Source organism: Martes martes (genome assembly GCF_963455335.1).
Source record: "Martes martes genome assembly, chromosome: 8".
Lineage (NCBI taxonomy): Eukaryota > Metazoa > Chordata > Mammalia > Carnivora > Mustelidae > Martes > Martes martes.
The window spans coordinates 17214822-17242453 of NC_137895.1; the positions used below are offsets into that span (position 1 = coordinate 17214822).

At 50.3% G+C, this 27632-nt stretch overlaps 1 protein-coding gene across 2 annotated transcripts in view; it reads right to left on the bottom strand.

Annotated features, from left to right (window-relative positions):
- Window positions 1–471: 471 nt before the first annotated feature.
- Window positions 472–27632, bottom strand: part of CHST11 (carbohydrate sulfotransferase 11) — a gene marked incomplete at both ends in the record, with an annotated part of 256370 nt that continues 229209 nt past the window's right edge. Inside the window, one exon of one of the 2 annotated variants that reach the window (XM_080812493.1) lies at window positions 472–5615. In XM_080812493.1, coding sequence (XP_080668619.1) covers window positions 4761–5615 — 855 coding nt within the window. The remainder of the gene's footprint in view (window positions 5616–27632) is intronic. The other variant, XM_080812494.1, reaches the window with a different exon arrangement.

Here is a 27632-nt window from a genome sequence, read left to right on the forward strand (position 1 = left end):
AGTTTTACAACTTCTGGAGGGTGGACAGCCGCTCAGAGGCATGTCACTTAGCGGCCAAAGTGTGGGGTCCTGAAGGCACACCAGCCCATGCTGGAATACTGACTCTGCCACCCAAGCCATTTAACCTTCCAGAAGACTGTTTCCTTATATTTCCCATGGGTGGTGGGACAACATGATCATGGTGGGCCTCCGAGAGTATGACCCAACAGAATTTGTGGGCAAAACAGGAATGAAGAAAGCTCCCATTCATCCACTGAACAGAAAGGGTTCAGATTGGTGGTGGCCTTTACCATGGCCAAGACCACCAGTGGGGGCCGCATCTCTGTTTCTCCCTCTCCAACCTTTGGTGCACACGAGCAGGGCCCCCCACATGCTCAGGCACACAGCCCACCCAACCCGCACAGTCTTTTGTCAATGAGCCATGAACAAACCATACACAGAGAGAAGCTTCTTTTTTTTTTTTTTCCTTCAATTTAATTGAAGTTACTTAGAAAAATAATCAGGCTTGAATGGCTTTTCCTGGAGGAAGGTTCATGAACATTTCACGCTTTTGTTGGCAATGTGGAATTCAGCTTTCTTGAACAGTACAGTAGGAGACAGGGAGAGTTTTCTAAAACAAGCCCTCTACTGCATACAAAGATGTAAGAAAAAAAATCACACTCCACAAAGATGTTAAGTTATATGTGCATATATACCATATTGATCATGCTCATAGGAAAACAGTACGGGCAGCCACTTCTGTACCTGACAAAGAGCAGCAAACCGAAATTCGCCTGCGAACAGCCAAGGGGCAAGCTGGTTATGGTAGGTCCTGTTGCCTGTTCGTAGGGTCCGGTCAGCTGATGAGAAAAGGCTGGAAGAAATGCTGGTTGTTGCAAACTGGGGGAGCCATGAGGTCAGTCCCGCTGACACAGGAGGGGGCCTGGGAGGGATTCCGGTCCCCAGGATGGCACAGAACTGCGCAGCTCTGACTGTGTGTGTTGGTGTGTGGGGGGGAGGGGCAGTCTGCGAGGGAGATGGTCTGACACCATTCACCGGGGACAGAGTCCCTTGGGATCTTGCCAGGTTGGAACAGGGCCTGAGTAATCACTACCTCAGCAGTGGTCTAGAGCCCACCAGCTAAGGGGGCTAGTGACTTGCTTTTTTGTTGTTTTTTCCTGGGAATTTTCTTCCAGCAGGAATTAGCCCCTTGTGCCTCCACTCCTCTGCTGTCAGGAGGGTGGGACTCAATCTGGTAGACAGAGAGGAAGGAAGATCCCCCCTGAGACACCATAGGTCAACTGACTGCCTTTCTTCCCAGACCAGCTGGGGAGGCGAGGAAGGGGATGGGGAGGGTAGTCCAGAGAAGCTGCAGGAATTCAAACCCTATGGCTAATATTCTAGAATTTTCCAACCAAAGGGATAGGTTAAGCAGGAATGTCCTTGCAAATACTACCCTAACTGTACCTGGTTTTGAAAACACAGCAGCACCTTTGAAAAGTGGCTTGGAGGTGGGATGCCGGCCTGTACTTTTCTCCAGTGAAGCATGCAATGGAAAGTGTTTTCAAACAGTTTTCTTTAAAAAACAAAACAAAACAAAAAACCAAAAACACAAGCTTTTGCTTCCCAGGCACATTTTTACCCATGAATTCTTTTCCACCAAGGACACAGAATACTTTCTACATTCTGCACAACAGTTGATCCAGTTTTTTTTTTTTTTTAAGGTTTTTATGCTATTAGAAAATAAAACATGAACACAAAACACAAGGAGAAAGTCCCTCATTGCAGAACTACACTGATGCCTTGTCCCCTAAGGGGCAGTCTTTCTCACTTGAGAAAGGATGTAGGAAAGGCAGTACTCTGCTCATGGCCCCAGTGAGCTCACCCAACCCAACAAAGATGGTGGTGGGAACACAGAGCTTGGGAAATCTATGGGAATTTCCACTGGAAAACCAAAAGCACATGGTGGAATTGAGGAAGCACTGCTCAAGGGGCTTGGGCTCCCTTTGCGTGCATTGAGTAACCTAAGGCTTGAGGAGTGGGGGGACCATTCTGTGGCCTTATGTCTCCCCCTCCGCCCCCCCTTCCTCTGTCCATACCACCCAAGACCATCCCCTGCTCCCTTTGAGAAGGATGGAATCATTGCCCAGGGTAGTATCCAGGATTAAAACCATTGCACTTAAATAAAAGTTTGATTCATTTGATAACGTACCTCTGTTGCTATAAACCAGATAGAGATGGATTGGTACTGTTTTATTGTTTTGTTTTGTTCTGGAGAAAGGTCAGGAAAGTTGTTTTATCCTCGACAACCTCAGATATGCTAAATCGACCTAACCGAAGTACATTCTGTGGAACATCTCTGAGATCTGCAAAATAAGAGTATCCTGGTCACATAAGTTCAGGAAATGCTACCAACTCAATGCTTTGGGGGGTTCATAATGCACAGCGTACATCCAAGGCTCTTAAAAGTCCTGCAGAAAGGAAATTGACTTAACTTTCTTTCCCAAGGATATTTGACCTCAAAATGCTTTTTTTTTCTTTTTTTTCCCTTTTCTTTTATTTTTTCTTTCTTTCTTTCTTTCTTTTTTTGCATCACACTAACTTCACAACTCCTAGACCCTTTGTTCTATGGAGCACATATCAGGAAATGCTGGACAATGATTCATTAGCAGAAGCCCTATTTGTGAGGACAGTGTCCCCTGCCTAGAAACAGGGCCCAGACTCCCAACTCCAGGGACAGCGAGGCCTGTCACTTTATTCAGTAAAACACATGGCACACATCTCTGTCCATGGAGGGCACTGTCACCGTGCCCTTCACAAAGGGGAGAGAGCTTGGAAGAAGGTATACAACATTTTATAAAAAGCTTTGGCCACCCTCTCCAGTGCACACCTCACCCACATTCAATAAAATCATATTCTTAGTGAGATGTGGCAGCTGCTGCTGGGCCGGCCGTGAGCTTTACAGTTTTAATAGTTTCTGTGAATAAATTACTCATTTTTGTTTGTTTAGAATATTCTCACCCCTTTGCTATATACTGCGTCAAAAACAAAACAAAAAGCAAAACTTACCCACGCCCCATCCCACCCCACCCCCTATTATTAGAACTATAATTATTATTATATACAGGATCTGCTACCAACTCATTCACTAGTTGTAAGAGGGATGTGGCTCAAACTTCACCCGAGGCATTGAAATGGCTGGAAATGAGAAGCGTGTGCAGATGGTAATTAGCAAGGAACAGGAAGTGGAATGTTTCCGACCTTCCGGAGGAAAGGGGGCACAGATTACAGTCATGGAAGGCTGTCCTTGAGGCTCATGCGTGGTGCTCGCCAAGGCGCTGATGGTCTCAGCCTCTGGAGGACTTGGGAGGGGTGTGTGTGTGTGTGTGTGTGTGTGTGTGTGTGTGTGTGTATAGGTGGTCCACCTCCGACCTTCACCAGGGGAGAAATGCCAGACCACTCCAGATCCCCAGTGTACTCTCACTCTTGGACACAGCAAAGAGGAGAGAACTCTTCTATGCCGAGGCGTGGGTGCTAGGCTGATGGCACAGGAAGAGGCACTTGGCGAATGAGTCCCTTCCCTCCCCCAAGGCAGACAGTACTAATCAGTCACAGACCCGCTCCCTGCTGTGTCTGGCGAATCCATTCCGGGGCTTAAAGGCAGACACTACCAATCCATTGGAGTGGGCAACATGATGAGAAACACTTTTTGTCTTCTCTTGTGTTGGGCAACGAGGCTGGATTACTCACCAAGTCAAGTGGCCTGTTCTAAGTGTGTGGTTTTCAAATTTGGGCCAGAGGAAAACGCAAATTTGTCGGGTCATGGACCTTCTGGGGTTGTTCAAAATGGTCCAGACCTCATGTGAAGTCCATGTCTATGAGGGGTTTGCTAATGGTTGAGCTGGAAACTGTGTCCACATAAAGCTTCTTGAGGGCTGAGACTATTGGTTTCGTTCAATGCTCTACCCGCAGGGCCTACAATGAGGCCCAGCACGTAGCAGTTGCTCAATAAATACTCGCTGACTATAAAGCAACAGCCACTTCACCAGCGTAACTGGCACTGCCAGTTAAAAATTTCTGTAGAAAAGCCTACTCTATCAGACTACTAATTCTGGTGAAAAGGGAAAAGAAAAAAAGCCACAATCAGCTCTTCTCCTTGGGTTAAAAAAAAAAAATCATTTCTTTTTCTTAGCGCAAGGGACTCTTGGGTTGCTTGGAATCTGCTTGGAATCGGTCTCTCGCTAAGGTGCCTTTTTCTATTTATTTCTCACCGATTTCTGAGAAGGGTGGCATCGACAGACATCACGATGGTTGTTATCACACAGTGAACCCTATGAGCGCCTAGTGAGGAGAACATTCATGCCCCAGAACGAGCTGTAGCAAGCACAGAACAAAAACACACATTTCTTCTGCAAAGACATTAGAATCTTGCTGCCACAGAAAGAAATCTCTACAGAGACCATGTTTAAATAACTATAAATAATATTAATTAGAATTTATGGGATGCACAATTCATGGAATTCACCAGAGCACAAGGAAACTTCTGAGACAGTGTTGTAGGTATTCACGTCTAAACACGAGGACACCCAACCTTTTCCCCTGCAAAGACAGCCGTCCTTCCCTACTAAGGATTTTAAATAATTCTCACCATGCCGCTCGCAGCATCATCCCCACAGAAATATTACTTTACAAAATAACCCAATATCCATAGAATTTCTTTCGACAAATAAAAAAATCTTAAATTAAAAAGCACGATTCTCTCTCCCTCTCCCCGACCCCCTTCATTCCAATTTCAGGTAGCTGGGCACTGAGTAATTGAACATTAAAAAATCGAGTTTGTAGACTTCATACAGCTGCGTCTGGTGCTCGGAGCTGATGTTCTGGAAGAACTCCGTGGTCATCTCGTCAGTAGTTCTCGTCGACTTGGCATAGGTGGGGAACTTCAGGTAGCTGCCCACGCCCGCCAGCCGCAGCACGTAGTTGGAATCCTCCTCCAGCGTCTCGTACTTGCCCACGAGGTCGTAGTGGATGTGGCACGGGTGGCAGAGCGAGTGCACGGTCTGCCAGTGCTCGTTGAAGGGCTCCTCGCGCTGCGTGTGCGGGTCGATGAGATAGGCCACGAACTCCTCGAAGCGCACGTCGTCGCCGCGCCGCAGGGCCTCCTGCGTGGCGTTCTTGCGCTGGCGCCGGATGATCTTGGTGCCGTAGCGCTTGTGGAAGGACGTGTTGTACTTCTGCGTGAACTTGTTGCGGTAGGCCGACACCAGGCGCTCGAAGGGCTCGCGCACGAACAGGAACTTCATGTAGCTTTTCAAGCGGTGGTTGATCTCCGGGATGCTGTACTGGTTCAGGGTCTTGAGGTTGGCCGCCACGTGCGCCTCGTTGGCCGGGATCTCCATGGGGTCGCTGTACTTGCCCCGCCCGCTGAGCACCATCATGAGCCGCTTCCAGTTGGTGCACGCCACCTTGGGCACGTAGCAGTAGATGAGCTCGTGGTCCTCGTCCACCACCAGGTGCTTCAGGTCGTTGGGCGTCAGCACCCGCCGCTTGCGGCTCAGGGCGCTGTTGGCGCGACAGGTGTCCGTGACCTGGTCGCGCCTCATCTGGTGCAGGACGGCGGTGTTCGAGAGTTCCAGCTGCAGAGGGGACACAAGAGGGACACGAGTTCAGTACGGGCGCGGGAGATGGGAACCTTGGGCCGTGTCCACAACCGCGACCGCCAGTGCGGGGGGATGGGGACCTAGCATAAACGACCGACGACTGAGATGGCCGGTCTTATAACTCTCCACCAGCTGCCTCGCCTCTTTGGGTTTTTTGTTCCAGCATGTTTCCTTTGTGGAGCAATAGTCACGGTCAACTCTGTAGCTTAGGCATCACCCTCTACCAGCCTGGCATGTTCCTAGAGCTGCACATAGGCTGTTTTCCTTCTCTCTGTACGACCACCTTGCAACGAGGCTGATTTAACAGCCTCAAGGACCCACCACTGTTTCCAGGCAGCCTACCAGGCTACAACGCGAGGCACCGGGGATGTGGTCATAAAAAATACAATGAGGTCACTGCTCTTGCAGAGCTGACAGCCTAGCTGGAGAGAAAGAGGGAACGGAGGCTCAGAGAGGTTAAGTCACTAGCTTGAGATCACACAGTGAGTGAGAAACCAACCCTGTATTCAAACCCAGGTCGGTCCTCCTGGCAACCAGGGCTGCCCACTTTGCACTCTACCCTGAGGTCCAGAACTCCCATCTTCTTGACTGAAGCACGGCGAGTCTGGCATTTGATCGATCTACATTAAAGTAGGCGGTTCCAATTTCTCTATGAGGCCACGATTGTGAACATCAGTTGCTTTGTGCGTCTTCTGGAGCCTGTTCTTTGATGGTCCTCTGGGAACCCCCTTTCTTCCACTCCCAGTTCCTTTTCCCTCTCAAGCAGCTGTGTGGTGAGAATGGCAGCCTGGAGCTTGGGGACAGGGAGGGCTAGACTGGGAAGGGAGGGTACAAAGAAAGAGGAGAAGACAGAGGGACGTACTCCCAGTGATGTCACCTGGATACCTAGGTCCATACTTTGCTGAAACCAGACCCCTCAACTCCTGGGCTTTTGTTACAGTAGTTGGTACATCTGCTTTGGTGCATAAAGCAGTGAGAGTCTGGATTTTGGAACCCAAATAAAGGGGACGGGACTGGCATTTACTACCCTCGAGCCTTTCTTCTCTGCCATATTCATCCATTGATGTATCCATTCAAACATCTGTCCAGACCTCCCAGTGTACAGGGCATTCGGCTCAGCACCCACAGAAGAGAGAACATTTTCCTAAAGGGCTCACAGTCCAGGACGCATCAGACCAGAGAGCTGGCCGCCTCAGAAGGGCCCAAAGGGAAGACATCTGTGCTCTCTAGGTTCTAGGAACAAAAGTGTCTCCTCAAAGGGCATTCACTCCCCTGGGAGCCAGTGCACCTAGGACAGGAAACAGAACACCGCACTGCCCTGGTGTGCTGACAACCCTATTGTTGTTGGCTTCACGCCATGCCTTAGTCTACCTTCCTGAATGCGCAATGTAGCTCTTCTTTTATTTATTTTTTTTTTAAGATTTTTATTTATTTATTTGACAGACAGAGATCACAAGTAGGCAGAGAGGCAGGCAGAGAGAGACAGGAAGGGAAACAGACTCCCTGCTGAGCAGAGAGCCCGATGCGGAGCTCGATCCCAGGACCCTGGGATCATGACCTGAGCCGAAGGCAGAGGCTTAAACCCACTGAGCCACCCAGGCGCCCTGTGGCTCTTCTTTTAAATATCAAAGAGATTGATATTAATTATGGTTAACGCTATGGAGAAAATGGGGCACCAGCACTAGGGAACGGCCAGTCTGGGGCTGCAGGGGACATGGTGTCGTGGTTGTCTTCCTGCCCCGAGAACACAGACCCCATCCATGTTCTTGTCTTTGACGTCCTCCCTGGTCTGCCAACCTACCTTTCCAGTCCCGTTTCTATTCCTCCCCAATTCAGAACTAAAGGGAGCTTCAGAGAAATCAATGATTCACTCTTTTCCCTTTGTTTTTTAATGAAAAAGTTTTTAAAAAAAAAATCCCATATAATTAACATACACTGGCATATTAGTTTCAGATACACAATGTATTGATTCAGTAATTCTGTACGTTACTCAGTACTCCTCTTAAGCGTACTCCTGATCCCCTCACCTATCTCGCTCCCCACGCCACCTCCCCTCTGGTAACCACCAGTTCTCTATATTGAAGAGTGTGTTTGCCTCTTTGTTTGTTTTGTTTCTGAAATCCCACATATGGGTGAAATCATATGGTTATTTGTCTTTCTCTGACTTCTTTCACTTAGCATCATACCCTCTAGATCCAGCCGTGTTGTTGCAAATGGGATTTTATCCTTGAAAAATTCCTGTGTGTGTGTGTGTGTGTGTGTGTGTGTGTGTGTGTGTATCACATCATCTTTATCCATTCATCTCTCTTCAGACACGTAGGCTGCTTTCACATCTTGGCTGTCGTAAACAATGCTGCAGTAAACAGAGGGGTGCATGTATCCTTTTGAACTAGTGTTCTCATGTTCTTCGGGTAATGATGCAGTAGTGCAATTACTGGATCATACGGTAATTCTGTTTTTAATTTTTTGAGGAACTTCCATACAAAAGCGGCTGCACCACTTTGCATCCCACCAACAGTGCACGAGGGTTCCTTTCTCTCCACGTCCTCACCAACACTTGTTTCTTGTGATTTTAGTGACTGACAGGTGTGAGGTGATACGTCACTGTGGTTTTGATTTGCATTTCCCAGATGGTGAGTGATGTTGAGTGTCTTTTCAAGTGTCTGTTGGCCATCTGTTTGCCTTCTTTGGAGTAATGTCTGTTCGTGTCTCCTGTCCTTTTTTAAGTGGATTATTTGGTTTCTGTGGTGGTGTTTTGTAGAAATTCTTCAGGTATTTTGGATATTAACCCCTTATCGGATATATCATTTGCAAATATCTCCTCCCATTCAGTAGGTTGTCTTTTCATTTTGTTGTTTCCTTTGTTTACAAAACTTTTTCTTTTTTCTTTTTTTGCTAAAGTCCCCAAAGTATACTTTTGCTTTGGTTTCCCTTCCCTTAGGAGACAGAGCTAGAAAAAAGTTAGCTATGGCTAACGTCAGAGAAATTGCTGCCTGTGCTCTGTTCTAGGATTTTTATGGTTTCAGGTCTCACATGTAGGTCTTTAATCCATTTTGAGTTTATTTTTGTGTATGGTGGGAGAAAGTGGTCCAGTTTCATTCTTCTGCATGTAGCTGTCCAGTTTTCCCAACACCATTTGTTGAAGAGACTGTCCTTCCCACTGCATATTCCGGCCTCCTTTGTCATAGACTAGTTGAGCATATAATCATGGCGCTATTTCTGGGCTCTCTGTGTGTCTGTCTTTGTGCCAGCTTTGATGACTAGAGCTCTGTAGTATGTCTTGAAATCTGGGATTCTGAGGCCACCGGTTTTGTTCCTTTTCAAGATTGCTTTGGCTACTCAAGGTCTTCTGTGGTTCCATACATGTGTTAGGATTTTTTGTTCTAGTTCTGTGCAAAATGCTGTTGGTATTTTGATAGGGATTGTATCGAATCTGTAGATTGCTCTGGGTAGTATGGACGTTAACAATATCTGTTCTAATCCATGGGCGTGAGATACCTTTCCAGTTGTTGGTCGTCTTCAATTTCTTTCATCAGTGTTTTGTAGTTTTCAGAGGACAGGTCTTTCACTTTTTGGGTAGGTTTATTTCTAGGTATTTTATTCTTCTGGGTGCAACTGTAAGTGGGATTGTTGTCTTAATTTCTCTTTCTGCCACTTCATTATCGATCTAGAGAAAGGCAACAGATTTCTGTATATTGATTTTGTGTCCTAAAACTTTCCTGAATTAGTCTATTAGTTCCAGTAGGTTTTTGGTGGGGTCTTAAGGGTTTTGTATATATAGTATCATGTCATCTGCAGGTAGTGAAAGGTTTACCTCTTCTTTACTAATGTGGATGCCTTTTATTTCTTTCTCCTGCCTGTTTACTGTGTGCGGCGAACACTTCCAGTACCATGTTGAGTAAAAGTGGTGAGAGTAGACATCCCTGTCTTGTTCCTGATCTTAGGGAACAGCTCTTACCTTTTCACAATTGAGTATGATGTTAGCTGTGGGTTTGTCATATATGGACTTTATTATGTTCTAAACGTACTCTGATGAGGGTTTTTTAATCATGAATGGGTGTTGTAATTTGTCAAATGCTTTTTCTGCATTTATGGAAATGATCATATATGGTTCTTATCCTTTCTATTACATTGATGTGATGTATCATGTTGATTGATTTGCAAGTATTAAACCATCCTTGCATCCTAGGAATAAATCCCACTTGATTGTGGTGAATGATTCTTTTTTATTGTGTTGTTGGATTTGGTTTGCTAGTATTTTGTTGAGGATTTTTTTTTTAAGATTTTATTTATTTATTTGACAGATACAGATCACAAGTAGGTAGAGAGGCAGGCAGAGAGAGAGAGAGAGAGAGGAGGAAGCAGGCTCCCTGCTGAGCAGAGAGCCCGATGTGGGGCTCGATCCCAGGACCCCAGGACCATGACCCAAGCTGAAGGCAGACACTTAACAACTGAGCCACTCAGCACCCCCTACTTTTTGCCAATTTTAATTACTGTGTGTCTTGGTGTGGATCTCCTTGAGTTGATTTTGTTGGGGGCGGGGTTGGTCTCTGTGTTTCTTGGGTCTGGATATCTGTTTCCTTCCCCAGATTGGAAAGTTTTCAGCTACTATTTCTTCAGATAAGTTTCCTGATCCCTTTTCTTCCTCTTCTGAGATTCCTATAATGCAAATGTCATCGTGCTGGTTTGTGTCACTGAGTTCCCTTAAGCCATTCCCACTTTCTATTCTTTTCTCTTTCTCCTGTTTAGCTTGACGGCTTTCCATTACTCTGCATCACTTTCCATTACTCATTGATTGCTGATCTGTTCTTCTGCTTCCTCTAGTCTATCGATTCCCCTTAGCGTATTTTCAATCTCGGTTATTGTGTTCTTCATCTCTGATTGGTTCTTTTTTATGTTTGCTCCTTGTTGAGGGTCTCACTGATGTCCTCCACTCCTCTCAAGTCCGGTGAGTGTCTTTATGACCATTACTTTAAGGTCTCTGTCAGCCATACGGCTGATCTCTGTTCTGTTTAGCTCTCTTGCTGTGATTTTTGTCCTGTTCTTTCATGTGGGACACATTCCTATGTCTCCTCATTTTGTTTTACTCTCTGTGGCTGTCTCTATGGATTTGGAAAGTCTCCTGTTCTCGAGAGTGGTGTCTTCATGAAGAAGAGGTCCTGTCATGCCCAGCAGTGAGATGGTCCCTATTCAGCAGAACCTGGCACTTCAGGGGGGTCTCCCGTGTGCACCGCACGTGCCTTACTGTTGTGGCTGAGCCGCTTCTGCCCCCAGTGCATTTGTCTGCAGTGGCTCTCTTGACCTGTTGTGGGCAGGGTTTGGTCTCTGTGGTGTGAGTGGGCCAGTCTAGGGCTGCCTTGCGCTTGAGGAGGGTCAGCCCAGGCATTTGCCACAGTGGCAATAGCACCGAACTGCAGGGACTCGCCTTGTGTTGTTCCTTGAGAAGCGCTGGTTGAGGGACAAGGCCTGTGGACCAGTGATGCCCCCAGCCCATTGCTGGGGCTGTAGTCAGGCTGGCATGTGTGGTCATCATCTCCTCTCCCCAGGGAAGAAGGCACTTCGGAACAATGTTGGTCCCTGTCGGGGCTGCCTGCACATGGCTAGGCTTGTGACGCTACTTTGGATGGACTTCGGCTGGTGCTGGGTTGGATGGCACAGGCCGGCAGGAGAACGTGGGGCTAAGGCGCCGTGAGCAAGCCAGGTGGAGTGTGTTCTAGTTATGCTGGTTCCTGCGGGCGTCCATGCATCTAAGCCAAGGGGGCAGGGAGGGAAATAGTGCCCACCAGCTCTTTTGTTTTTGGAAAAGTCTCCTAAAGATCCCTGCCTCTCCAGTACACACTCTGAGATTAATAAACAAATACATTGCCTTCCTGCATACCCCAGTCTTTTTTTTTTTTTTTTTTTAAAGCTGCTGGTCTATGCTATATCTCAGCAGGGTTGTCTGTTAAGTGTCTCTTTAAGGGAGTTGGGGGGCTCAGTTTCCTATCACCCTCTGGCTCTCCCAGAGCTAAGCCTGCTAATTTTTAAAGTTCTAAGTGTTAAGTTCCACTGATTGTAAGAACTCATGAAGTTAAGTCCCTCTGGTTTTTAAAGTCAAATGTTATTGGGGTTTATCTTTCCAGTGTAGGTCCCCTGTGCCTGGGAAGCCTGGTGTGGGGTCTGCGCCTCTCCCTTTTCTGTGGTGGTAATGTCCTTGCCTCCCACCGACAGTCTCCCAGCTCAGTTTGGTTCTTGATCATATCTCCGCCCTTCCCACCATTTTTGATGTGGCCTCTTCTCTACCTACAGCTGTGGAGAGTCTGTTCTGCCAGCCTTTGGCTCATTTTCTGGGTTATTTATGCTGACTAGGGGTGTTATCTAGGTATATCCATGAGACAAGGTGAGCCTAGGATCCCCCTACTCAGCCATCTTCTCCAGAAGTTCCCTTCTTTTCCCTTTGGGCCCAACCATTCTCATTTAGGATTCTCGCCCTTCCATTTTTGCGGGTGTAAACCCAACAATCCTTCAAGTTCCAATATAGTCCCCCTCCAGATGAGTGGAAGAATCATTCTCTCCTCTGAAAACCCACTGCATTAAGCATCCTTTACCCCCTGCCCCACCCCACCCCCCACCGTCTAGTTCATGCTTGGTTTTCTCAAGACTAGTGGCCACTTGCTTCCTGGAGACTCAGAGCCCCAGAACCACTGACCCACTCCAGGCCAGACTCTTGAGAATGCAGAGGGATTAGTGAACACCACCCCACCCCCAAACACCTGGACAGCCAAGTCAGTAAAACCATGAACCTGGGTATCACCCAACAGGCTAGCCCCGAGTTTCCAATGAAGCATAATCTTTACAGTTCATCTAAAACATTCACAGGGCAACTGTGATGGGCCTAAATGAGGAGATTTGCTGAGTTTACTGGAGACCTGAGGCATAACCTGGTGGTCACCAGAGAAAGTCATAACACCCTGCAGTATAGCCCTGTATCCACCTCCCCCATGGTCCCGAGGACAGCGGTGGTCATCAGACAGCACGAGACAACAACAGACAGTAGGAGGAGTTACTCTAAGGCTCTTTCAAAGGTTATTTTAATAGATCATCTCTAATCTTCCTGGTAATTCTCTGAGTTAGATGCTATCACACTGGAAATTTCCACACTCAAGGGAAGGAAGCAAACCAAGACAGTGCTAACACAACGGAAATTCCATGTGGGAAGAGTAAGGAGATTTTCATACTACTTTTAGCCTCACAAACTACTGGAAAGCACAGAGGAGTCATTAGTGCTCTCCCAATAGTCCCCTACATTGTCACTCTTCCCAACAAGAAGTAGAGTCTACTTCTTCAGCCCCTTGACTCCACCTGGCTGTGAGCTGCTGACTAGTCGAATGTGGTGGAAGCCATGATGAGCAGGTTCTGGGGCCAGGTATGAAACCTTGGAGTTCCTACACCTCGTTCTCCTGAAAGGCTGCCATACTTTCATACCACCCTAGCATAAGGTCCAAGAGAAGCGCCATGAAGTGTGGACTTTGTCTTCCCATGACTGTGTCTTCAGTGTTTAAAAAAGTGGCAGTCACGTAGTAGATGTTCAATAAATATTTGAGGTTGTGAATGAATCAATTAATAACCTCTTTAGAGAAATGTGATAGGAAAGCAGGAAGGTCCCTCTGTAGCAAATGAAACTTCCCAAATGTTGATAGATGCCAGAATATCCCTTAATAAAGGCTGTGCAAGGATGAATAGTGTCCCCTCCAAATTCATGTCCACCTGGAACCTTAAAATGGGACCTTACTTGGAAGTAGGTATTTGGCAGATGCAATTAGTTGTGGTCATAATAAATTAGGGTGGGCTCTAATCCAAAGATTGGTGTCCTAATTAGGAGAGAAAACAGAGACTAAGAGACACCCAGAGAGAAGGCCGTGTGATGACGGAGGTAGAGGTTGGAGTGATGCATCTATGAATGACAAGATGCCAAAGACTGTCAGCACCATCCAAAAGCTGGCAAGAGACAAGACGGGTCTACCCGTTAGCCCTGTGAAATGAAAACAAGAGCCAAGGCTTCAGTCAATAACTTTGTGCAAATTGATAGAGAGTATAAATGGATAGGAGAAGATGACATCATACAAGAGGATATTTTTACATCGCAAAATAAGGAAAGCATATTAGAGCACGAGTAAGAGCGAGGATGAGATTTGAAAACGGAAGCTCTGGGCTTGATCTCCTTTGGGCAAGACCATTAACCTTCTGAGCTTCTATTCTCTTAGCTGCAAAAGGGGGATAGTACCACCTCCTCCACAGGGATGTCCATGAAATCAAATCAGGTATGGGTTCAGCATTTAGAAAAGCAGACCAAGCCTAGTGCAGCATTTGGACAAGATATGGTACACAGCAGGCAGTTAATACGTAGGCGTTTTTTCATGAAAGACGAAGAAAGAAACCCAAAAAAGAGGGCCAGGAATCCCAAAGACCAATTTCACCAGCCCAGTAATTTTGTCGTAGGCAGTTCTAAGTCATATTTTGAATATGAAAAGTTCTGGCTTGCATGTCCTGACTTTTAAAAAATTTTTTTTACTTACGTTCAATTTAGTGAAAATATAGTGTATTATTAATTTCACAGGTAGAATTCAGTGACTCGTCAGTTGCATAGAACACCCAGGGCTCGTTCCATCACGTGCCCTCCTTAATGGCCATCCCTGTTTACTCCATCCTTGTACGCACCTCCCCTCCAGCAACCTTCAGTTTCCCATTTCCTGACTTCTTAGCAGACAGAATCATCACCTTAAGAGGAGCATTCATACCATTCAATTAACAACAACAACAAACTGTCCAAAAGAAAACAGAAGGGCTAGGAAGGAGAAAAGACTTTGCCTATTCAAATTGCTATTGACTGTTCTGAAGGCAATAAATGACTAAACAAGCCAAGAAGCCAGGGGTCTCCCCCACTTATTTCTCCCTAGGTCTTTTCAGTCTCAGGCAATTCTCTGGCCCTCTGGGTCTCCGGGGAGGGAGCATGTCAGCTAAATATTGCAGTCAGGGCCACAAAGCCATGAGAAATGGAAACGATACCACGGTGTCATTTTACGTGCAGTTGCAGAGACAAAATTAACTCGAGGGGGCTTTGAACTGTGGTATTTGAGGTTTCTTTCTCTTTCCATTTCCTTTTTCGCCACAGCAGTTGAGGTGACAAATGGTGCACCTGCTGCAATGAAGTCTGGCCGGTTCCCCTCGGGGTGGAGGGGGGGGTTGGTTTGGGGCACAGGTCAAGAGACTAAGCACATTCTCAAACGGGGACTTCCCCTTGCAGGGGAAGAAATCACCTGCGCCTCTAGTGTTCGATTTTTGCACAAAATTGTTTAATTCGTTTTTTAATTTACAATAATTTTAGGGGCGCCCAGGTGGCTCAGTGGGTTAAGCATCTGATTCTTACTTTCAGCTCAAGTCATGACCTCCAGGTGGTGAGATCCAGCCTGTGCTCAGTGGGGGGGTCTGCTTCTCTCTCTCCCTCTGCCCCTCCCACGGCCCCATCGTGGCCAACATGATGCAGGAGACATTTCCGATGGCAGCCTGGTCAGTTCTAGATCTCTCCATGCTTGTCATTAGGACCAACAGCATGTGAGAAACTGTGATCAGGAAGATGGTGACTTCCAGCCTTAAAAAATGCAAATCTGGTCATGCCACTTCCGCACTTGACCCCAAGCAGGGCTCACGGGAGCTGCTGTAATGGTTACAGCTCTTCAGCATCTAACAGGTTCCCTGAGTATCAGTTAGGGAACTCTCCAAGGAGCCTACAGCTATGGGACACCAGGAAGACAAGGGACTGGAGAGGACTCACTGCTGAACAGTTCAGTCCTTTGTCACTGAGAGAGAAGTCTGTCTTTATCAGAGGATCTGATAATTGTCTGAGCGGGAAGATCAGTCTCCGCTTTCACTCCCTTTCTCTCTCCATTTCTTTTTTTTCTTTCTCAAAGGTATTCGAGGAGAACACAACAAAGGACCACATTGAAAGAGGAAAAAGCAAATACGCTAACTATGAGGGCCACGATTAAGAATCTCATTTAGCTGTGGGCTTCCTAGTAGCAGGGACAAAAGGGAAATGTGATTAAATCTCTTTGCCTTTGTTCTGTGTCATTCCAACTGCTGGGGGTGGAAGCCGTACAAGATTTTAAAGGACTCAGATTTCAGTGGAGGAGGGAGCATCTGGGATTCGGCTGGCTCGTGCTGGAGTATTAGGAGGGCGGCTTTTTTCCACTGACAGAATGCTACTACTGCCACTCTACACCTCATGCCTGTAGACGGCTTCAGAATTTACAGGACACTTTTACACACACCATCCTGTTTAAGGAACACACTGGAACTTCTCCAGAGCCTAGTAAAAGGAGTTTTATGTGTTGGCAGACCAAACGTGCCCAACCATGTGACGTCTTTTTTCGGGTTACCACAAGGTATCGTGAATACTTCATGTTAGTGGTTCCCAACCCGTAGCATGCGTGGGAGTCACCTGGAGGGCCCGATAAAACACGGTTTGCTGGGGCGCCTGGGTGGCTCAGTGGGTTAAAGCCTCTGCCTTCAGCTCAGGTCATGATCCCAGGGTCCTGGGATCAAGCCCCACATTGGGCTCTCTGCTCAGCAGGGAGCCTGCTTCCTCTTCTCTCTGCCTACTTGTGATCTCTCTGTCAAATAAATAAATAAAATCTTTGAAACAAAACAAAACAAAACACGGTTTGCTGGGTCGCACCCCCCGGTTCCCGATTCAGTAGCTCAGGCACCGGGTCTCCCACATTTCTGCAAGTTCCCAGGCATGTTAGTTTGCTTGGGCTGCTAACAAAATACCCTAGACTGGGTGGCTTAATTAAGAAATTAATTAATTAAATAAGAAATTAATTTTCTCACAGTTCTGGGTGGGGAGGGTTGGTTTCCTCTGAGGCCCCTCTCTTTGGCTTGCAGACATCTGCCCCTCGATGGATGCCCTCTGTGTGCATTTGCCTCTGGTGTCTCTTCCTCGTCTTGTGAGGACACCAGTTCTACGGGATTAGAACCCACCTAATGGCCTCATTTTCATCTAATCACCTCTTCAAAGGCCCTCGCTTCAAACATGGTCACATTCTGATTTACTACAGCATGTGAATTTGGGGTGGGGGTGGGGGGCCACCATTTGGCCTGTTACACAGGTGATGCTGATGCTGCTGGTCTGGGGACCATACTTTGAGAACCACAGGGTTCTGTAATGAGGAACTCACCAACTCATGGCTACCCTCAAACTCTGGACCCAGAACCCGGGTTCCTTGCCTGCTGCCAAGAGGCGCCTGGACCCACCTCCACTCTCAGCCTGGGCTCCCTTTGTCTCCGTTTGATCTCCCAAAAGTACAAATTAGGTCGGAGGAGGCCTGATTCCAGGAAGCCGTGAACATGGCTAGAGGCTCTGGGCAGCATCTTGCATTCTCATTTTGAGGTCTATTTTTAATCTGGACGGTTAAAAAAGGCATCTATAATTAGTTTAAGTAGCAAACTGAGGGACTGTTTGACAAAGTCTTTAAAACTTCACTACGTTTCATCTTAAAAGGAAGAAAAACTGGTTTCCTTTAAATTAAAACATCATCCTGGTGTTTACAATTTCTTTCAAACATCAGAACCCAAGCGGAAGGAGCGACTCTTCCGTTCTGCTGCCCTGGCTGGGAGGGCGCAGAAAAGTGGAAACCTGTAGGAGAAGGTAAATTCTGGAGGCAGCAAGCGAGCGGCGTCTGGAGCAATCTGCCATTAACCACTGTTTGCCTGGTCCCGGGCTCAGTTTCTCCACTTGAAAATCCTAATACAAGACCCCTCCCGGCACCTCGGCTGCACTGGCCATCATCCTGACGAGCTGAGAACGGGAAGAGAGAAACCTGATGATCTGATTCCCTGGGATTCTATCACCGTTCTTTCTGCCAGAAAAATTCCTAACTGCTCACGGAAAGGGCTCGCCTGGAGGGATCACTGGCAGATCCGCAGCCCCAGCAAACGAGAGGGGGGCACTGATCCTAATCACCTACTATGTCCCAGGCACTTTTAATCCCTGCACTCTAGCAGATAGGTATCCTCCCAGTCCCAGCTTGTGGATGGAGGAAACCGAGGCACAGGGAGACTAAGTCGCTTGCTCAAAATTAGGGAGCTCGGGACTGGGGTTGTGCTCTGAGACTCAGCATTGCGTGGCCTCCCAGGGTCCGCACCACCCACCCCCGGAGTTACCATCTGGAGGGTAGAGACGCTGGAGCCCAGGGTCTCTCCCCTGGCAGCTCCCTGGGATCACAGGAGAGGCTCTAAACACCTCTTGAGTCCTGGGGCCAGCCCCAGAGATCGGATGTAATTGCTCTGAGTGCGGCCAGCTCCCAGGGCGTTCTAAAGCTGCCCTGCTGGGGAACCATGGCCCCGCAGGCTCTAATGCCACCAGCTATAAATTAAAGCACATACGGGACCCAAGCAATGCCTGAGCATGATGCTGGGCAAAACTCCTTTTCCTAGCCCTCAGATTTAAGGTGAAGGGGTTTTCCGTTTGTTCGGCAGGGCCGGAGGTCAAAGGTCTAGAAGGCCACAGTTCTCACTCAGACATGTTTGGATGCATCCTTAGGGAACCACGAGGAATTACATAATGCTTAAGCACTGTTATGTTCAGAAAAGAAAGGAGAGAAATACTGAATCTTTAAAGAAACAATCTGGGCTGAGTCTGTCACAAAGCCTAAAGGGTTCAACGGTGCCAGGAAACTGGTTGCTTAGGATGTGAACTTGTCACCGAGGAAGCAGGGGCTGTTTGGTTACAAGGGCTGGAGGCCTGCAGGAGCTTCTCCCACCTTCCCGAAGCCAAAGGAAGAAGGAAGGGGGCGCACAGATGGGAAGCATTTTGAGCTCTAGCAGATGAGGCGAGGGAGAGGCACAGGAGACGCTGGGTGCCCCAGGGCCTAGTGCTCGCCTCTAGAAGCAGCACCCCAGCCAGACGCAGCTGACAGGGCCACAGGGAGCCAAGGGCTCTGAGGGGATGTTAACCTCTGGAGCTGAGGGCAGAAAGAAGCAAAGAGAGGTTTCAGGCTAATGGCTAAATGACTTCTTTCATACGCAGGGTTTAAATCTGTGACCGGGATGAGGGTCACAAACTCGATCTGCCTCCCGGAGCCAGCCAGAGGTCCCCGAGCCGCTGAAAGTAAGTGATGCCTCTTCATTCTGGCTCCTGTTGCCAGGAGGGGATGGGAACCTGGTCTTTCAAGATGTTTCCATTTCTCAACAGGAGCCAGAAAACCAGATTTTATGCGAAATCTTGGCATTCTTAAATGTTAGCTACAATTAAAAAAATTGTCTTAATACATGGGCCAAACCGTGCTTGTTTGGGCTGGGTTTGCTAAGGGCCACCAGCTGGCGCCCTCACCCAGGCATCTGAGGACACCAGGGCTGGTAAGGAGGTGCTCTTTTGGGGGCAGATGTGTGACGCAGCACTCGTCCTCGTCCCAGTCGATCAGCTCGGTTAGCAGAACCCGGGAGCGGCTGAGGTGGGGGGGGGAACCCCAGGGGGAACCGGCCAGACTGCAGGCAGGAGCCCCTGGGAGCAATTTGGAAAGTTGTCAATCAGCAGGAGTTATTGAGAGAAAGCACTGGAACCTCAGCTCTCCCGGCCCCTTTCCCCGTGAGTGCTCACCCAAGTCCTCCGGATGCTCTTATCCTGAGGTGCTTATGCTGTGTGGCTCTCCCTTCCAGAATGCAAGCTCTGGGAGGGCCAGTAGCTTTCACTTTCTTGTTTATTCCTGTCTCTCCAAGAGCCTGGCACGTACCGGACCCTCCAAGCTTTGTCCCAAGACCGGGTGAGTGCGGCGGGCACGAATGACGTGGGGATGGCCGATGCAGCTGCAGGGGCTTCCGGGTGCCTAACCCTACAGCCCCACGTCGTCGTCCCACAGAGGTTTCTGGCACAGCCCCTGCAGCGGCAGCGCCGGGACTCCAGGCGCCGGCTGGAAAGAGACTCCGGAGAGCTGCGACAGCCTCTGAGACTGGCACTTTCCACCCATCTGGTGAGGCCAGGAAGCACGAGGAGGGAAATCATGCAGGAGGGTGCTGGAGCCAAGGGCCACCCTGGGAAGGCCTGGTGTGGGGTGCGTGCTGCTGGGGCTCCCTTTCAGCCGGGCCAGGTGCGGCTGGAGGGGCTGAGTTTCCAGTTTAGATCAGCTGCTTGGGCTTCCGGAGGCCCAGGCAGGGTGCGGGAGGGGCGCAGGGATAGGGATGGGGCTGCTGCCAAGCTGGACCGGCTTCCCATGAATGGTAGCCAGGAACAGGGACAATGGTGAAGGGACGTGGCCCCCACGCTGCTTGGGAGGCTGGGTTTCCTGGGAAATCAGAACTCAGAGGACAGGGGTAATGTGCACCTGCCGACGGACGCTTGGGGGCCCTCGGAAGTCCCTGCTGGCTGGGGGGAGCAGGGAGGAAGTTTCCACGGCACGGCTTCGAATGGCTCAAACTGTCTCCCAGCCAAGGTGCTCCCATAGGGGCCTCCCGGAGGGCAATGTTCTTCCAAGTCAGGGGCCTCTGAAGCCTCAGCTTCTCTTCCTGGTCTCCCCCTCCTTGGACCAACTGGCTTCACTGGTTCCCTTCCTAGACTCACCAGAATGTTCAGCTACTCCTGTTTTGCCCACATCACTTGATCCCTTCATGTCTCAGTTTTCCCATCTATAAAATGGGGACAGTAGTGGCTACTTCTCAGCGTTGGTCTGAGGATTCAGTGAGCGCCCACAAAGAAAGCAGCTGGCAGGGTGCCACGCATATAGTAGGCCCTCAGTCAACAGCAATTTGCTTTGTCATTAGCATGTATCCTATTACAGAGGGCTGCATCATAAGTGGCTGGCAGAACGGGAGCCTGTCACTCCAACAGCAGCTCCCGATCCTTACATAAGGGTCATGTTGGGTGTCTGGCGAATGTGGATTCCTGAGAGATTCTGACTCTCAGGGTATGGCTGTCCTGCATACCTGCCCTTGACCACTGTCCCATGGTAATTCTACAAGTGAAACCCAAGGACAGTGGACCTGTGTTCCATTCTGAGCACTGCTGACTGAGGGTTGCTTTTATGCGAGTGGGTTCCACGTTTAATGTCTCACACAGTTGTCATCTGTGCAGAACAGCTGGCTCACGGCCACGCAAGCTCGCGGACATGGGACACGACAGCAGCTGGTAGGCATACTGGTGGTCTAAAGATGAATTTCCCAGCTAGACGGAGATCCCCTGTCAGTATGCACTAACAGACTACACCGATGCGTGGAACTGCAGAGGAAGTGAACTCTCAATCGAGAGACACCCAAAAAGGTTGATGTATTTCATGATCGGGTCGCGTGTTACAGCAATATCCCCATTCCTCATTGATGAAAAGATATGCACGCGCCACTCCGTTGGGCCCTTGCGTCTGCGTGTGGCCTGTCTCCTGGAGGGGGACGGCTGGCCCTTCACAAAGTGGGGAGGTTGAGCCAGCGTGGCGGAGGGGCCCCCAGAGCCCTCCTCTCAGCTCTGCCAGGGGACACCGCCTCCCCTCCACTGTCCTCTCCCTTAGTGCCCCCGAGGAGCTGCTTCTACCGCCTTCCCCCGGTCCCCTTGGCCTCAAGCTCCTCCATCCTGATTGCACAGTGCCATGACCGGTGTGAGTTCACCGCTGCCCCGTCTGAAGCTGCTGGGACAGCTCCTGGCTAACTCGGTGTCCCAAGTGCCACTCGGTGTCCACCACATACAGGACTTAGAGATGATGAGTTTGGGGCCAACGCCTTAAAGCCTTTCCAGTACTAAGATGTTCTGTCACTTTCCCACCTCTCCCTCTTTTAAGGATGGCCCATTTGGGATCACGGAAGTGTAAAAAGAAGGCTGTCACAGTGCTGCAGGGACAGATGTGTGCGCATTCGCTAGCTGTGTACTGAGAAGCCTATACACCTGGGCTGTTTTTTAGGTCGTGCTGGGAACACCTAACAGCCGCACATGACAGTGTGGATCTCGACCCCGGCCCACAGGTGGATACGACACCCTCAAGTTAATGGCGTCAGAGGCACAAACGCCCTTCTGGTTGGAGAGCTCTGGAGGGACTTCACACCACCAGGGTCCCGGGAACCCATCTTCAGGTTGTAAAACACCTCGGTGAACAACGGATTCTGATTTTCAGATGGCAACACTGAGCCCAGGAGATGGGAACTCCTCCACCCCCAGAGCTAAGACTGCAACGAGAGGTGGCATCTTCTCGTTCTATCCACCCAGTAGCCCTTGCTGGTGGCACAGGAACGGATTCAGGGGCAGAGCGAGGGGCAGGCCAGCGTCATCTCTGAGGTGCTAAACCATCTCTGTGAAGTGTAGGAAACATCCCACTACCTTCCACCAGCCCACAGGGAGATGAATCTCACATTCTACTTGGGCCCACAGGCAGGGAAAGGAAGAGATCCCAATGCCATGTGGCAGCTGACAACTGCTCCCCCAGGGACCAGGCCTATAGGGCTGTCAGACGCCCGGATCTAGCCCCTCCTGTCTGGACACCTGGGCCTTCCCAAGCCTCTACTTCCCCAGCTGTGAAATGGGCTCAACAACCTGCCTCAAAGGAGGGGAGAAAGACCAGATGAGGAGTTCTGTCTGCCTCGGCACGTAAATGCTCGGGAACGCCTCACAGGGTGGGGGTGGGGTGAAGGGGGATAGACAGTGCGGGCCCCTGCCTTGGTAGAGAATGAGGTCCCCAAGGAAGGAATGTTCCTGAAAGGCTGGAGAGATAAGAAGCTGTGAGCTGGGGGAAAGGAAGGCCTTGTAGGCAGGGGGCGGGGTGGGGACAGAGGAAGCAGGGAGACCATGGGTGACAAAGGCCAGAGTCCCTCTGCTCAGGCTGGGGGCCTGCAGGGACACCGGTGGGCCCACTGAAGCTGGGTGAGCCTGTGGGGCCCCCGGGAGGCTGCGGCACACCCCCACCCCAGACCTTCCAGAAAGGAAGCTCCACAGACATAATTGCACTGCCGGAGCGAGGGGGGCCGCTGGGAATCTTTTTTTATACACTAAGTGGCATTCTCTGAGCCAAGGCAATGAACAGATGCAGACAAGCGAGCGGGGTCAGGGTCTGAGGGGGGCTGATTTTCGTGAATGAATCTCCTTCCTGTGGCGATGGAAGCCTCCAGGCTGGGGGAGCCCTTCAGCTCCAGGGAACAAAGTAACCTGGTGACAGCAGGGGACACCCAGGCCTTCACAGGAGAGAGCTGCGGCACCCCCCTCCTGTGGTGTCCCTTTCACTTCCCCTGCTCCGCGCATCCTCCAGGCCTGGCCCTGGGTGCATGAGCCCCTGGCGGGGGATCGCCATCTTCTATTTCTGTCTTTAGAAAGACGCAAAAACTACAGTCACTCGAGAGACGCAAGCCTGCCCCCACCCTTGTGTTTTTCTGGACTGGCCTGCGGAAAAGTGCTGGGCAAAGGGTCCGTGTGAGGTCCGGAGGGACACAGAATGATCCAGAAAACTACAGCCTCACCTGCAGGCTCAGGGGTAAGAAGGAAGAAGGGCAGGTGTCGCGTTTATGGAGGGCAGCACGGACCGAGTGCATGTCACAGGGCAGCAGAGATGCTGGGCCCGGTGAGGGGATCAGACATGGCGGCGGGAGAGGGACAGACCAAGAAGACCCAGGCCGGGAGAACAGAGGAACTCTCCATCCTTCAGTGAAGTCACGGATACTCAGAGCTGCCCTGGGTCTAGGAATTCCTCAAAGTATATCCTGTGTGGGCTTCCGCCGTGAGCTGGACGCTTTGTGACTGGAGTGTGGCCTGCGGGATGGGGACGTGGGCCACAGGAGAAGCGCTGGTGGGACCTCAGCACTGGGACGGGGGGAGCCTGCCGTTTGCCAGGCATCCTAAACAGAAGGCAGCCGCCACCGTTAAACCCCATGATAACCTGAGAAGCGTTACCCATTTTACAGAGGAGTAAACTGAGGTTCAGACTACTTAGACACACATCTCAAGGCCTACACCTTGTAAAGTGGTGGGGCCCAGATTTGTCCCTGGCAGTCCAATTCTGGAGCATAGGTCTGCGGCCCAAGCCAGTGACCCCCACACTAACACCGGGAACAGCCGGGAGCACACAGGCCAGTCCACCCCTCAGATCTACCCTAAAGGGGAGGCATGGCTTCCAGGGCGGGAGACACACTTGGGCGATGAGTACTGAACTAAATAAACCCTCAGGAAGGAAGTTCTGATTGAACAGTCTTCCCCAGGCTGCTAAGAAAGTAGATCTTAGGGGTGCCTGGGTGGCTCAGTGGGTTAAGCCTCTACCTTCGGCTCAGGTCATGGTCTCAGGGTCCTGGGATCGAGCCCCGCATCTGGCTCTCTGCTCAGTGGGGAGCCTGCTTCTCCCTCTCTCTCTGCCTGCCTCTCTGCCTGCTTGTGATCTCTCTCTGTCAAATAAATAAATAAAATCTTAAAAAAAAAAAAGTAGATCTTTAAAGTTCTCACCACAACGAAAAAAAAATGTATGACTGTGTGCCACTGGATAGTAACTAGACTTATTATGGTGATCTCTTCTCAAGCTATGCAAGTGTCGAATCAGGTTGTATACCTGAAACTAATGTTCTATGTCCATTCTAGCTCAATAAAACAATAATAAATTCCCTTCCTAAAGTTCTTATGGAGGTTTAAAAAGTGCCATCACTTACTGGTTAAGCAGCATATCCCACAGAGATCATCTATAAATGGTGCTAAGGGAAATGAGGTTTTCTTCCCAATGATACCACTCGTTTCGATTCTCAGAGCCACAGGGTATGGTTTTTGCCTTCTTGTCCCTGAAGCCATGTTTGGTTTCTGGGAAGATCTATGACGAGGATACCTCACGGCAGAGGGACGTGTTTCTCCTTGGCTTTTGTAAATTGGATTTTCGGGGTGGTTTACACTGCCTTCTAGCACATCTAGCTCTCTGAAGGCCCTACTCAGTCAGACGAGGGCAAAGCAAAGCCTTCGCCAGGAGCACAGCCATCCACACAGGCTTCCCGAGACGCCCTCGCCGCGGGGCTGGCCCCCTGCCCACCCTGCTTCTCTGGGCTCTGCCACAGCTTGGCCAGCCCAAGGGCTCCTCAATCAGGCCAGAATCCAGAAGGGCGGGGCATTTTCTCAAAGTTTTATAGAAACTTCTAACCAGAAACATCTGGAAATCCATGGGATGGAGTTGGATGCCTCAGGGCAAAGCTCCAGCTCGGACAGGCTGGGCATTCGCTATACAAGCTTGAGCCACTGGCCTCTTTCCCAGCAGCCTCCGCTGCAAAACGGCCCTCCCTCCTCCTCCTCTCCCTTCCACTGAACACGGTGAACTCGTTTCATTCTCGAGGCGGTTGGACTTCCTGTCCCGTCCTTGGTCATCACCCTAAAAGGTCCCAGAGGAATCTCAAGCTTGAAATATTTGAGATAATCCATCGAGCAAAGTTCAACATCTGGCTTCATGCCATCCACACGACATGCAGAAGGCTTCTCACCAACACCGTCTTCTGGTTAAAGAGCCCAGAAGCAGCTCAGCATTGTGGAAAGGGCATTGTCTCTGGAGCCGAGGCGACAGGTCGGGTGGCGGAGGAGGGTCCTAGCTGTGCGACTTTGGACAAGTCCCTAACTGGCCCACGCCTCGGTTCACTTGTCTCTAACAGGGCCGGTAACACCACGCAAAATACACAGGATTCAACCAGATGATCCACGTCAAGTTCAAAGTCCAAGGCTGATGCCTTCTTTTTGGATTTTGTGCCCAGAAACAAGTGCTTAAAAAATACTTAAGAGATGCGGAGCTCCAGAGCGAAAGAAAGATTCGGATTCCTTTTGTCGCCGCAAAATAAATCACCATGTGTCTTGCCATCTGGTCTCCTAAGTGATCAGCAAGCTGGGAAGGAGGGTCCCAACGAGACCCCAGGGGCTGAAGGTATCGACAGATGATGTCACCAGCCTGGACTCAGCAAATGCCCGTGACACCTGTGTGAGTGGGATTTACCTGGCTGAGCTCGGGTTTTGATGCAGTCACTGTGACCTGAGGAACACGGGGACTGGGTGATTTCAGCCACTAAATACCAACAGGTGCTTTATCATTAGTCCTGTGGGAGACGACACTCTTGTTCACTGACCACCCTGGAGTCTCTCACGGACCCTTTGGAGCGGGGCTGGAGAAGGGAAAAGAGACCGGGAAAGGCTCAGAGATTGGGCGAGAAGCTTGATTTCCCATGTGAAAGCTGGATTTTTGGAAAGTGAAAGTCCAATGATTTGGTTTCCAGGCCACACACAAGTGCCCCTGGGGTTGAAATAGCCATTAAAACATGCCATAGTGTGGATTTCCTGCCAGGACGTGGTTAAGTGTTGGGGATGTTCTTAGAGTTACCATAGCTTTCCACAGTGGGCATGCGTGTAGAAAAGCCCAGCCAGCTTCTGTCACAGGAGCCAGATCAGGACATGCTATTGGTGCAGCCGGGTGTGCACAGCTGGGACTCATGGATGCTGGGGACACAACCTGGTGCCCACCGCTGGGACCCACAGATGCCAGGGACACAGCCCAGTCGGCACTGCTGGGACTCACGGACACAGGGGACACAGCCCGGTGAGCACTGATGGGATTCACAGGCTCCGGGGACACAGCCCAGTGCACACCACTGGGACTCATGGACGCCGGGGACACAGCCTGGTCCACACTGCTGGGACTCACAGATGTGGGGGATACAGCCCGGCACGCACAGTTGTGACTCAAGGATACTGGGGACACAGGTCAGTCCACACTGCTGAGACTCACTGACGCTAGGGACAGAGCCCGGTTCATACTGCTGTGACTCATGGACATGGGGGCCACAGTCTGGCGCACACTGCTGGGTCTCATGGATGCCAGGGACATAGCCGACTTGACGTGGGGGAATCAGCCCAGTCTGCACCACGGGGGCTCACGGACATGGGGGACACAGCCCAGTGCACACGGCTGGGGCTCACAGATGCTGGGACACAGCCTGGTATGCACTGCTGGGACTCACAGATGCCGGGGACACAGCCTGGTGTGCACTGCTAGGACTCATTGATGTTGGGGACACAGCCCAGTCCACACAGCTGGGACTCATGGGTGCTGGGGCATAGCCCAGTGTGCACCACTGGGATTCACAGACACTGGGGACACAGCCTGGTCCACACTGCTGGAACTCATGGACATGGGGGACACAGCCCATTGTGCACTGCTGGGACTCACAGACGCTGGGGACACAGCCTGGTCCACACCACTAGGGCTCATGGACATGGGGGTGCACTGCTAGTGCACTGCCAGGACTCGTTGATGCCGGGGACATAGCCAGGTCCACACTGCTGGGGCTCACAGACACCAGGGACACAGCACAGTCCTCACTGCTGGGATTCACAGACGTGGGGGGCACAGCTTGGTACGCATTGCTGGGATTCATGGATGCCATGGACATAGTCTGCTCCGTACCACTGGGGCTCACGGACACAGACGACACAGCCTGGTGTGCACAGCTGGGACTCATGGATGCGGGGTACATAGCCTGGTACGCACTGCTGGGACTTGCTGACGCCGGGGACACAGCCAGGTCCACACTGCTAGGACCCACGGACGTGAGGGACACAACTCCGTCCATGTCAACTGGGACTTGTTGATGTCAGGACACAGCCCAATGCAAGCTGCTGGAACTCATGGACCCAGTGGACACAGCTGGGGCTCTCGGATGCCGGGGACAGAGCCCGGTCCACACCACTGGGACTCACGGACGCTGGCAAGGCCACACAGGGCATGCATGTAACCCACCACCACTCCCGCCTCTGAGCCCAGTTCCACCTTCTCCTGCCCTAGGCCGGGGAGGTGAATGGTGAGGCAGACCCACCAGCCCTCACACTCCAACAAAAGCTGGAGCAGTTGTCAGGCTGTGAGACCACGGGGGAGGCTCCACATCTGTCTCCACAGCTGTATTCCTGACGTCTCCGCCTAGCGCCGGGCACTCAAAGCGATTTGGTGAATGAACGCTCCTTGGGGGAGGCTACAGTTTCATTCAAAACCACAT